Source organism: Rhamphochromis longiceps, linkage group LG12 (genome assembly GCF_057381845.1).
Source record: "Rhamphochromis longiceps isolate RC_006_pf linkage group LG12, R_longiceps_female_GT1.1, whole genome shotgun sequence".
NCBI classification, from domain to species: domain Eukaryota; kingdom Metazoa; phylum Chordata; class Actinopteri; order Cichliformes; family Cichlidae; genus Rhamphochromis; species Rhamphochromis longiceps.
In genome coordinates, this window is record NC_140568.1 from 40,712,130 (window position 1) to 40,724,910 (window position 12,781).

General features: G+C 46.2%; 1 protein-coding gene across 3 annotated transcripts in view; it reads right to left on the reverse strand.

The window, feature by feature from the left end:
• Window positions 1-500: 500 nt before the first annotated feature.
• The window catches only part of cep120 (centrosomal protein 120), a 39,557-nt gene continuing 27,276 nt past the window's right edge, over window positions 501-12,781 (reverse strand). The window contains exons 19-21 of one of the 3 annotated variants that reach the window (XM_085426362.1): window positions 3,342-3,487; window positions 2,525-2,791; window positions 501-1,387 (exon numbers count right to left, since the gene is read on the reverse strand). In XM_085426362.1, the coding sequence (XP_085282488.1) occupies window positions 2,575-2,791; window positions 3,342-3,487 (363 nt within the window). In that variant the 3' untranslated portion in view covers window positions 501-1,387; window positions 2,525-2,574. The remainder of the gene's footprint in view (window positions 1,388-2,524; window positions 2,792-3,341; window positions 3,488-12,781) is intronic. The other 2 variants (XM_085426361.1, XM_085426360.1) reach the window with 2 other exon arrangements.

Genomic DNA, 12,781 nt, shown 5'->3' on the forward strand with positions numbered 1-12,781 from the left:
CATCTGCGTGTGTGAGAGAACATGTTCTACATGTTATAACACATGTCGTCTGTCTGCTCAGCGCAGTCCATCTTCAGCTCTGTTTCATTTCACTTTGGACCTAAAAGTGTTTTGCATTTTTAGGATTTACTCTTTTATATTTACTGCTTTAAAAAAAATAATTCTAACAGCTGTAATTAACAGAAACTTTGCAGAACTTACAGTTTAATAATCAATTGGATGGATTGTAGGGAATATTTTGAGAATTTAAAATATCCCGATGGCACATGGAAGTGTGCATCATAAATGACCTCACTCAGTTACTTGCGTCCTGTATTACTCGAGTACTAAAGCTCCAGTCCAATGAGCAACAGCAGTTATAGATTCATTTTTACATCATCTGTAATTCTTCCTCCTCATTTGGTTTAGAATAAAATCACAATCAGGACTCCAATGAAATATTCTCATATTTACATTTACTGGCGAACAGAGAAATGAATTTATTTAAAAGAAACGGTTTCAGGAGAATTTAAAATTTTTAATGATGAGTAAATATACTGATCTGCTCTCTAAAAAACACTAATGAAAGACACACAGCAGCTTTTCTCCCAAAATAATTTATTCCACACGTGCACACAGATCAGTCATCTCTGATCATTAAAAAATAAATTAGATCTCAGTGTTTGCAGGAGAGTTTCTGAGGCTACAGCGCCACCTGCTGTCAGACAGAAAAACTCCTCAACACTGCACACAGGCTCGTCAGAGTCTCTAATAACTTAAAAAGAACATTTACTCAGTAATGCTTCAGGCTCTCAAGGATCACTCTGCTGGTTTCCTGTTTTTAGTAAAGAAACATCCGATCTTGTTGATTTTAACAAGATCCAAAAATCAAAAGTTAGTTTTTATTATATTATAATTTATTCTCTGCTTCCTAAGCAGCCATTATGTAAAAATGAGCATAATAACGTCAACAAAATAAATTTATCTGCATGGAGTGAAAAAAAAGGAAGTTTTCCTGATCCTCTGTTAAACTAAACCGAATATCTTTTTCAGATATTCACAAAACATGAAATAAAGGAAGAAATCGAACAATTAACTAATCATCGTTTGAGTCTGTGGTGCGTTCACTGACACAACAAATGAAGGACGAGTCTATTTACACAGTTAATACACTAACAGACACTCAGTGAATGTTGCAGTGTTTTTGAACGTTATGCATTTGTCTTTTTAAAGGTAAAACACTGAAAATCAGCAGGATGATGCTTTAAAAGCAAAACTCTGAGTTTTTATACAACACTCACTCGTTCACAGATAAACACAGATTTTAAATAGAGGTTGATTTATGTAACAGACGCTGTCGAAGCTTCAGGACTCCGGGAGAGTTCATCCACCATCATGCGCTTGAGTTCTGTTTGGAGACAGATTTTGGCGCACATGAGAAAAAGATCTCATTCAGGTTCTAAGTTGCTATATTTTCTATCATATCTATTCTATTGGTGCATGTTCATAATGAGGTTGGTAAAATTTTTAAATAACGAGGTCAGTGCATGTACAAGTACTCTCTGTGGGCTGAAACCTCTGACTTCAGACTGCTCTGAATACTTAATATCACAGGTTTTTTTTTTACTGCTTGCTCTGTATGATGTCACAGAGAGGGGGTATCCCTAATACAGTTATCTCAGACACAGAATCCATAGAGGCTACATGCTGTTCATCTTTGCGTTAAAGTGAAAGCCAATCGTAGGAAAGCTGCCTTTTTCCATATAGACGCTGCTGATATCGAACTTTACACACTGCACTACATTAAACTCCATGATTAAGGTACATGTGACATATCACTGCCAGCACAGGAGGCTCAAGGCCTTGTTTAAAAAATAAAAATACTTACAGAGAGCGCAATAATTCAATAATATGCTGCATTTACTTTAAAAATGTCCCCGCTGCTCAGTAATTGTCTTAAAAGGAACATTGTGCACGTCTCATTGCTTTATGTGATAAATACAGAGGGAAACTGTTTTACATTTAATCAAAATGTAACACAGCACAGATCTGCACGAATGCACAAAGGTCTAGGTTAACATTAATTATTTATATGTTATACACAAATACCATAATAATGAAAAATTTAATGCCTGATTGTGCAGCACAGAGGAAAGATGTTTATTCAGCAGTCGGGATCTGCTGATTAAACATCTTTCAGACTGATGTGGTCTGTGGTCGGTTGGAGCCCTCAGGCTCTGCTTCGCCCGTGTGTGTCTGAAAGTGAGGGTGGTCCTGAAAGGGGAGGAGCTAAAACAGCGCGTTTCAGATGAGCCAGGGGGGATGCAGGTTACAGGGATTACTTTGAACTGTAAATCATGAAAAGCTGTTGTAGTATTTTCCAAAAAATAAAAATATAAGCTGGATATTAGCAGAAAGGGTCCATTTAAATTTTACCCAATTACAACAAACGTGTCGCCTGTTTGTTTTCTTTCTGAAGAATTACAAAGATGTGATCAAATCGGACTCAGGTTTCGAACTGAATTCAAACAGGTAGCCGATTTACCTGCAGCCTCAGGTGTGACTCAGACTCTGATTGGACGGCTGCAGCAGCGGTCAGAGCTTCCCTCTGTCCGTCATGGCTTCCTGTATCTGCCTGTTGAGCTCGGCGATGATTCGGTCTTCGTGGGTATAAACTCCGGTCCTTAGCAACACGTCTCTCTCTTCCAACAGGCGGCTCAGGTGCTCCTCGGCGCTCTCGCTCAGAGCCAGACCGGGGGCGGGGTCAAGCACAGAGGGGGTGGGGCCTAATCTGTCATCTTGCTGTTTTAACCTGTTGAAGAAAACAAAATGCCTTACAGGAGTCTGTACTGTGAAGCAGGGTTTGGGGCAATATACTTTCAGGTTCAACGCTCAGATTTTATTATTACAAATGAGGCATGTTGCCATGGTAACTTATGCTGCAGATTTGCTGAACTTTTATGCTCAAGACGAGAAAAAGCTACTGCCAAAGGATGCATCAGTCCTCTGGAAAGTAGCGTAAATAAGAAACTGAATTTTATTCATTCATGTTTTAGGTGCAACTTTATTTTTTTTCCTGTTGGTTGTAATTAAAAAAACTAATTGCTCACAGCTGTTTGCTGGCTTATAGTGAATTCTGTCTACAGAGGCATTTCCAGTCTTAAGCGTGCAGACAGCTTTACTCCTGCCATTCTCTATGATGTTTCAACTGTTTCGTGTGAGCGTGCTCACAGCTAAATTTGGAAACTCTGGGTTGGTCGAGCTGATTTTTGCGACCACTTTGCGGTTGCTGATGTTGGGATAAGTGCAGCCACGTAACAGAAAGACACCCCGAGTCTGTTGAACTTGATCATCACCATCACCTGTTGAGCTCGTTCCTGATGCTGTCCAGCTCCTGTCGGTCCTGTCGGACCGCCTCCTTCTCCTCCGTTGCTAGGTAACGCAGCCTCATGGCTTCGAGCTCAGCCTGTTGTTTCTTCAGACGCGTCATGGCGTTTTCCTGCTCCCGCTGCAAAAAACAAAACAAGAGAAACTATGAAGCTGTGAATGTTCGTTAAATGTGAGCAGAATCAGGTTCTCTTTCACCTCACGTAACCTCAAGATCTTCACTGTGACTTCCAACACGTTTGACTTGAACCTTGGCATTCAAGCACCGGTCAACTGATCAGATCTGAACTGAGAATATTTGAAAATAAACCTCTGACCCGTACGCTGAAATGTGTGAGTTCAGATGCCAAGAAAGTGTTTTTCCAAATTGCACACAGAGCACTGTGGTGATAAATTTGTCTGGTTTCACATTTTCATAAAGCTGGCCTGAGAAAAATGCCGCAGGGCTTCGAGAGAATTCACACGGAGACCAACAGCAACGCGGTGAGAACTCAAAGGAAACTTAATAAAAAATGTCCAAAAGCCGTATTTCTCTCAGCTGCTCGGGCCTCCAGCTCAGAGTTCCCAAAACCGTCCCGAACAGCAATCTGAGCCGAGTCAGCTGGACGCTCATAAATCAACAAAACCGTCTGAAGAGAGAAAACAAATGTGGCGTTCCTTCAGACCTTTAATTATAAATGTAAAGAGTTATCATTTAAAGGCTGCAGGTTATACATCCAACAACCTGCAGAAAAAAAAATCTGATATAAGAACATAAAAGATTGAAGGTGATGACATAACTCCAACATATGAACCTACTGTCTACGAGAAGGGATAAAAAGAGCATGTGCTGTGAAAACCTCGCGCTTTCGAACCGTATTTAAGACATAATTAAATGTAAACAAATGATCAAATAATCTAGATTAAAAAAAGTACAAAGTCTTTTTTGGTCAATAAAATAATAAAATGGGAGAAAAATAATGTGAAATCTCAACATACAAAAGCATAAAGTGATGTTACCAAATATCTTTTTACTTTTAAATTAGAAAAATATTACATATTCAACACGAGACCAAGAGAAGCAGAAAAGCGCACTGGGAGAATTTTCTACTTTCAGTTTATTAAAAATGACCGAAAACGTTGAATAAATATGAAAACAGCTGCAGATGAATCATCTATTGGCTAATCATTGCAGCTCACGTTTTATGTAGTGATTGGAGAAAACAGTTACTGGGGTATTTCTTATTATTCTGACTGTCACCGTTAAAAGTGACAAATATCTGGCTACACGTGAACCCTGGAAGGATGTGTGAATGTTTCCAGCACTAGCAGAGGGTCAGCAAGTCATCAAAATTACTCATAACCCCAGTCGAGGGCTGCCGCTAACACTTATTTTTGTTATTAAGCACATTTGAGAACGAATTACGTGGTTAGAAATGATGATCCAGAAAAGTGGTTAAAGTAAATTCTCATGTTTGGTAATTAGTTACCGCTGAAGGTTTAAAGTTATAGTTAATTAATCAGTTAAACCACTTCTTAAATGTATTAATTAATCTGATGACTAATTTCATGATCATGTGATTGTTGTTTGGTCTGTAAAACATCCAGCAGTGAAGTCTGATCTGTGTAACAGTCCACAAACAAATTTAAATATTTAAATTAAACTGAATGAACTAAAGAGTAATGAGTCATTTAGAAACATCTAATATTTGCCCTTTTCCTTTGAAAACAGGGGGGTGGTTAGCAGCTACTCAGCTGTGACATTCTTCTCATGTCTAATGTTTTGCTTGCAAAGTTGCATTTGCAAAATCTAAACAAATAATTTATTTCATTATAAAAGACAGAAAAAGCTGAATATTTGGCACATTGTTTTTTTAATATTATTTAAAGAATTGAAATATTGAAGGGATTGCATAAAACACAGAGGCAAGCTGACCAGCAGCTTCATTAACATTTAACAGAATGTGAGACCAAAAAATGCAGGAATTTCTTAAAGTAGAAACATTTTGTCTGAAAAACAGTCCAAAATATTTAATCTGTCATATGTCAGGATCAAGATTGGCAGCACTTAATATCAAACTATTACATGTTTTACTAACAGGTAAACAATTAATCAAATCAACCAATTGGGTTTTAGGTTTTTAGGGTTACTTGCAGGATGAAGTTTGTCTGGGCTTTAGCACAAAGGTTTTAAGTCACTTGGCCACTGGTTTTGGTTTATGGCAGCTTTATGCGGTAACCTGTTTCTTATCTTCATGCTGTGCTGAAGATCTGGAGGTTATCCACTGTTCTGACAAACAGACTAAAATATTTAATATCTGATGGCTGAACAGCAAACAAACAGTAGGAAGTTATGACAATCAACACTTTGGTTTTGTTTTTGTTTTTGTCTTTTTGGGGGGTGGGGGGGGGGGGGGGGGGGGCTTCTTATTTCTTATCATGAAAAAACTGAGATGCTCTCTTTAACAGCTTAAACTAAAAATTATGTTGATTTATTAGGTAACTGATTTTTTAAAATATTTTTAAATAAATGATTTTCACAGGGGAGCTTAATGTTCTTGCTGCACCTCCCTGTTGTCTCTGGGTATGACAGCTGCCTTCCACTATCCACAGATCGGCACATTTGAGTAATCGCTGATTCAAAATTGACTGTAGGCATGAATGTGAACCAGAATGTTTCTCTGTGTTCGGCCTACGAAGGGCCGGCAATCTGTCCAGAGTTTACCCTGCATCTCTGACCAAGCTTGCCAAAATGAGCTGGGACAGGCTCCAGCTCACTGCAGCCCTGAATCAGATCAGCTGTTCAGACAACAGATGGATCAAAGGTCTATGAAAACAGTGAAAGTGTCAGGGTCCCTGTGCCTACCCGGTCGGCTCAGTACGGCTACATATGTTTTGTATTCCTTTTTTTATTTTTTTCCTGCTCTCTCCTTTCCCCTCTTTCCCTCCTCCCTCTGCCTGGGCGGAGCTTACCTGCGGGCTCCTGCCCTTGGCCCACGCACCTGTGGCTCATCACGAGTGATCCAGCTCCTTTATAAGACGGCAGCCCTGTGTTTCTCGTCGCTGGACCGTTGCCGACCCTCGTCAGTGTAACCCCAGCTCAATGACTTCAGAAGTGTTTCATAGCGATTTACCTAACTACCCATTCGTGTCTCTGTGTACAGATTCCCTGGACCTACCCCTGTGTTACCCGAGTGAGTGGAGTGTGAGGAGGAGTGGACGGAGAGTGTGCGTGTCTTTCCCGTTCGTGTGTGGACCCCCGGAGCCCGGCTTTCCCCTCACTTTTGTAAATAATCACCTGGTGCATCATAATAAAGACTCTTGTGCTTTCAAGACCTAGAGCCTGCGCGTGAGTCCGTTCAGTCCCGTTGTGACAGAACGGTCCAGCCACAATGGACTCAGCAGGCTCGGCGTCACCCACCCCAGCCCCGGTCTCGTTGGATGAGCTGTTGCAGCGACACGAGCATATGTTGATGCGGCTCAGTGGAGACGTTGCCGCTTTGTCTCTGGCTCTCGCCCAGCGGACCCCGTTGACTGACTCTCCGCCCCCGCCAGCCTCTCCGGCAGACGAACCCATCCCGGGCGCGAGCGCGTCTCAGCCCGCAAGCGTGGCCCAAACTACACCTGTGGTCGTCGGGCATCAGCCTCCCTCTCCTGAACTGTTTCATGGTGAGTTGGATAAGTGTGCAGGATTTCTCACACAACTCACTTATTTTTTTCGTCAGCAAATTCACTGGTACCCTGGCGATGGAGATAAGATTTCCTTCTTTGTGCAACTGTTACGTGATCGCGCTCTACAGTGGGCCCAGGCAGTGCTACGATCCCACCCCGACATCTCCTACCCCGAGTTTTTGTCTAAGTTTAAGAGCGTTTTTGACAAAGGATCCGAGGCTGCCGCCGCCGCTCAACGCCTGTTAAATCTTAAACAAGGTAGACGCAGGATGTCGGATTATTCTGTCAATTTCTGGGTTTTGGCTGAGCAAACGGGGTGGGGGCAGGAGGCGCTAAAGAGTGCCTTGCTTAATAACATCTGTGATGAATTAAAAGGCGAACTAATAATGCATGACCTGCCTGCCTCTCTTGACTCTCTAATGACTCTGTGCATTAAGTTAGATGATCGCCTTCAGGCTCGCAGAGACCTCCGGGGGCGGGCCTTTCAGGAGCCACGGGCGCTCTTGGGCCCACCAGCGGGGGAATGGAGGGCTAAACCCAGTGCTGCCCACAGTGGCGAGCTAAGCGAGGAAGGCGAGCAGCCCATGCAGCTGGGTCGCTCACGGCTAACACCCGCGGAACGTCAGCAACGCATGGTCTCTGGTGAGTGCCTGTACTGCGGCCGTAAGGGCCACTTCATTGCCACCTGTCCATCTCGACCAAAAGGGGGCGCCCGCCCGTAGTTAAGGGAGTACTGGTGGGCGACCTGTCTAGTAAAAGCTCCCTTCCACGCTTAATGTTACCGGCCAAGTTAACAGTTCACACAAAAACCCATTCTGTGATGGCGTTAATTGACTCTGGCGCGGAACAGAGCTTTATCGATTCAGCCCTCGCGGATAAATTAGGGGTTGGGTCTGACCCTCTACCTCATCGTTTACATGTCACCGCCTTATCTGGGCAGCGGCTGCCTGATATAACCCATGTCTCAGAGCCCGTGTCACTCACACTCTCCGGCAACCACACCGAGGTTCTAAGCCTATTCGTGTTTAAAGCTCCTCAAACACCGCTTGTCTTAGGTCACCCCTGGTTGCGACAGCATAACCCTCATATCGACTGGAAATCTGAATGCGTGGTAGGCTGGGGAGTGGATTGTCACATGAACTGCCTCCGGGCTGCAACTCCGCCCTCCGCGTCTCCTCCAAATAACCTGTCTGAGCCTCCGGATCTCACCTCTGTTCCACCTGTGTATCACGACTTGGCTGAAGTTTTTCGTAAAGATCTTGCACAATCGTTACCACCTCATCGGCCGTATGACTGCGCCATTGATCTTCTCCCAGGCACCACACTCCCCACCTGTCGCCTTTATAGTCTCTCCCAACCTGAGAGAGCGTCTATGGAGAAATACATCATGGACTCACTGGCAGCAGGCATAATCCGGCCGTCCTCTTCCCCTGTGGCAGCCGGCTTCTTCTTTGTAGAAAAGAAGGACAAATCTCTCCGGCCTTGCATTGATTACCGCGGCCTTAATAACATTACGGTTAAGAACAAATACCCCCTACCGCTCCTTTCCTCGGCTTTTGAACTTCTGCACGAGACAACGATCTTCAGTAAATTAGACCTCCGCAATGCCTACCATCTAGTTCGGATCAGGGAAGGCGACGAATGGAAAACAGCTTTTAACACCCATCTGGGGCATTTTGAGTACCTGGTGATGCCCTTTGGGCTGACTAACGCCCCAGCAGTTTTCCAGGCCCTCGTGAATGACGTCCTCCGGGACTTTATCAATCGGTGCGCATTTGTCTACTTGGATGATATCCTTATCTTCTCTAAGACAGTGGCGGAGCACGTGACACACGTCAGACAGATTCTGCAGCGTTTGCTGGAAAACAGACTGTTTGTGAAAAGCGAAAAGTGTGACTTTCACGTGGACTCCGTGGCCTTTCTCGGATACATAATAGAGCGGGGTGATCTGAAACCCGACCCGGCGAAGGTCCAAACAGTGCTTACCTGGCCCGAACCCCCAAACCGTCGACAGCTCCAGCGCTTTTTAGGCTTTGCCAACTTCTACCGCCGCTTCATCCGAGATTTCAGTAAACTTGCTCTGCCTTTAACCAGACTCACTTCTCCTAAAGTGTCTTTTCAGTGGGACCAATCCGCGCAGGAGGCCTTCCTACGTCTCAAAGAACGGTTCGCTACAGCACCTATCCTCTGCCAACCCGACCTCCAGCAACAGTTCGTCGTTGAAGTGGACGCATCGGATTCCGGGGTCGGGGCGGTGTTGTCCCAACGGAGGGAGGGTAAGCTCCACCCATGTGCCTTTTTCTCTCACCGTCTCTCCCCAGCAGAGCGCAATTATGATGTTGGAGACCGGGAACTTCTGGCTATCAAGTTAGCACTGGAGGAATGGAGACATTGGCTAGAGGGAGCCACTCAACCATTCATCGTGTGGACAGACCACAGAAACCTTGAGTATCTCCGAGCCGCAAAGCGACTCAATCCCCGGCAAGCGAGGTGGGCTCTCTTTTTCACGAGATTCAACTTTTCAATTACGTACAGGCCCGGGAGCCGCAATGTGAAGCCAGACGCCCTCTCCCGACTGTATGACTCCTCTGAAGCGGAACCCGAGCCAGGTCCGATTCTTCCTGCCTCCTGCTCCATCGGCACGGTGACCTGGGAAATCGAATCTCAGATTAAAGAAGCTCAGAAAACAGAACCAGATCCCGGGACCGGGCCCCCAGGTCAGTTGTTTGTGCCCTCCTCTGTTCGTTCTCAGGTACTGCAATGGGCACACGCCGCCCGGTTCACCTGTCACCCGGGAGTACACCGCACCATACGATTCCTCCAGCGTTACTTCTGGTGGCCCACTTTGGCTCGGGATGCACGGGAATACGTCGCCGCCTGCACGACCTGCGCCCGTAACAAGTCGTCCAACCAACCTCCCTCCGGTTTGCTACAACCGCTGCCCACTCCGGGACGGCCTTGGTCCCACATAGCCTTGGATTTCGTCACCGGATTACCGGCTTCAAAAGGTAACACAGTCATTCTAACCGTTGTGGACAGGTTTTCTAAAGCTGTCCATTTCGTTGCCTTGCCCAAGCTGCCTACGGCCCTGGAAACCGCTCACCTCCTCACCACGCATGTATTCCGCCTCCATGGAATTCCGGAGGACATTGTGTCAGACCGTGGCCCCCAGTTCACTTCACGGGTCTGGAGGGAGTTTTGCTCCGCCCTCGGCGCTAAGGTTAGTCTGTCCTCTGGCTTCCACCCTCAGACCAACGGGCAGGCTGAGCGGGCGAACCAAGACCTGGAGGCTGCTCTGCGGTGTGTGGTGTCCACAAATCAAACGACCTGGAGTGACCAGCTGCCATGGATTGAGTACGCCCACAATTGCCTGACTTCCTCAGCCACTGGAGTTTCACCTTTTGAGGCGTCATTAGGATTTCAGCCTCCGCTCTTTCCGGCCGTTGAGGGTGACCTCTCTGTGCCATCCGTCCAACACCACCTGCGTAGATGTCGCCGGGTGTGGAGAGCCACCCGAGCTGCCCTCCTCCGGACGACGGCACGTAACAAACAGCTCGCAGACCGCCATCGGACACCGGCTCCTGAGTATGCGGTCGGACAAAAGGTATGGCTGTCCACCCGCTATGTGCCCCTCCGGGCGGAGTCCAAGAAACTGTCTCCTACTTTTATTGGGCCATTCGAAATCGGTGCGCTTGTGAACCCTGTGTCTGTTCGGTTGAACCTTCCGTGCAACATGCGTGTCCACGACGTTTTCCATGTCTCCCAGATTAAGCCCGTGCTCTCCAGTCCTTTGTGCCCTCCTTCCGGGCCCCTGCCTCCCGCCCGGATCGTTGATGGGCTGCCGGCGTATGGGGTCTCCCGCATTATGGACTCTCGGCGCCGGGGGCGGGGGGTCCAGTATTTGGTCGATTGGGAGGGCTACGGGCCGGAGGAGCGCTCCTGGGTGCCTCGCTCGGCTGTTTTGTGTCGGCGCCTGCTCCGTGACTTCCATCGCCGGCACCCTGGTAAGCCCGGTGGGTCGCCGGGTGGCTCCCGTTGAGGGGGGGGTACTGTCAGGGTCCCTGTGCCTACCCGGTCGGCTCAGTACGGCTACATATGTTTTGTATTCCTTTTTTTATTTTTTTCCTGCTCTCTCCTTTCCCCTCTTTCCCTCCTCCCTCTGCCTGGGCGGAGCTTACCTGCGGGCTCCTGCCCTTGGCCCACGCACCTGTGGCTCATCACGAGTGATCCAGCTCCTTTATAAGACGGCAGCCCTGTGTTTCTCGTCGCTGGACCGTTGCCGACCCTCGTCAGTGTAACCCCAGCTCAATGACTTCAGAAGTGTTTCATAGCGATTTACCTAACTACCCATTCGTGTCTCTGTGTACAGATTCCCTGGACCTACCCCTGTGTTACCCGAGTGAGTGGAGTGTGAGGAGGAGTGGACGGAGAGTGTGCGTGTCTTTCCCGTTCGTGTGTGGACCCCCGGAGCCCGGCTTTCCCCTCACTTTTGTAAATAATCACCTGGTGCATCATAATAAAGACTCTTGTGCTTTCAAGACCTAGAGCCTGCGCGTGAGTCCGTTCAGTCCCGTTGTGACAGAAAGCTGTTTTGTCTAACTTCCAAAATATTAAATTTATCATAATTGAAAGGCAAATAAAAGCAGCAAATGTTGACAATTAAGTTAATTCTCCCTAAAGCGAATGGCAGTGTGTGGTTACGTGATGGTTAAGCACTTTGTTTTTGATGCACTCAAACGATGAACTCTTTTGTTTTTCCCCAGCAGAAAGAGTTTCACTGGAGTCTGTTTTGATTTTTCCGTTTTGAAATCGGACGACAGTTTACATTTTTAGAGAACAAAATCCAAAAGTCTTTAAATTTACAGAAATGAGGCCCCAAAAGTGGAAAGTTCAGAGGAATTGTAAAATGGGAACAAAAGCTTGACGGTTAATATGTAATCATGTATCAAAATAATGGACAATAACTTTCCATTGATGAGCTAATGGATTTACTGACTAACTGCAGCTTTATTTTCTTAGTATCCATTAGTTACAGTGCAGATTGACCATGATCTCATGGAGAAGGCGCACCAAAGGTCGAAGGCGATCCTCTAAATTTAACCACTAAAAGCAGTTGTTAAAATATCTTTAATAGGCTGAGCAACATTACCATCCCATACTCAGCTGACGGCGCAATAATGAGGAAGAGTGCAAGCAGCAGAGCGCAGGCAGTGGGGAGGTGATCGGAGAGGCTGGAATCTGTCTGTGCGCTCGGCTGATAGAGAGCAGATCGAGCAGCCGGCTCATTCTGGATGGGAAAACCAACATTTTCACATTACACACACACAGAAAGCTTCCACTTTCACACGGCTGGTCGCCTCCTCACAGAAAAAACACACCATCTCACTCACACACACACACACACACACACACACACACACGTGTTGACACAGGCTCAGCTCTCTGTGGACCATTAACAGTCTGTATTACAGGCCGTTTTAGGGCTAATTACTAGAAAAACAAACAGGCTAAACATTTTCTCTAGTGCCCGCTGCCAAGGACAACCTGAGGCTGAGTCCTGAAACAATCAGAGGACGAGGTGATACCGAGGCCTCAACAGGGGGGTAGGAGGAACGGGAGGCACAGAGAAAAGTAGCTAAAAGTCAGGACTCTGAAGCAGATATTACACCGTTGGGCTCTGAATCACAGCTGACAGCATCAAAATAACCACATGGACAGTTCTAACAAAATGTGGTCACCTACCCGAGAAGTGTATTTGACAGGA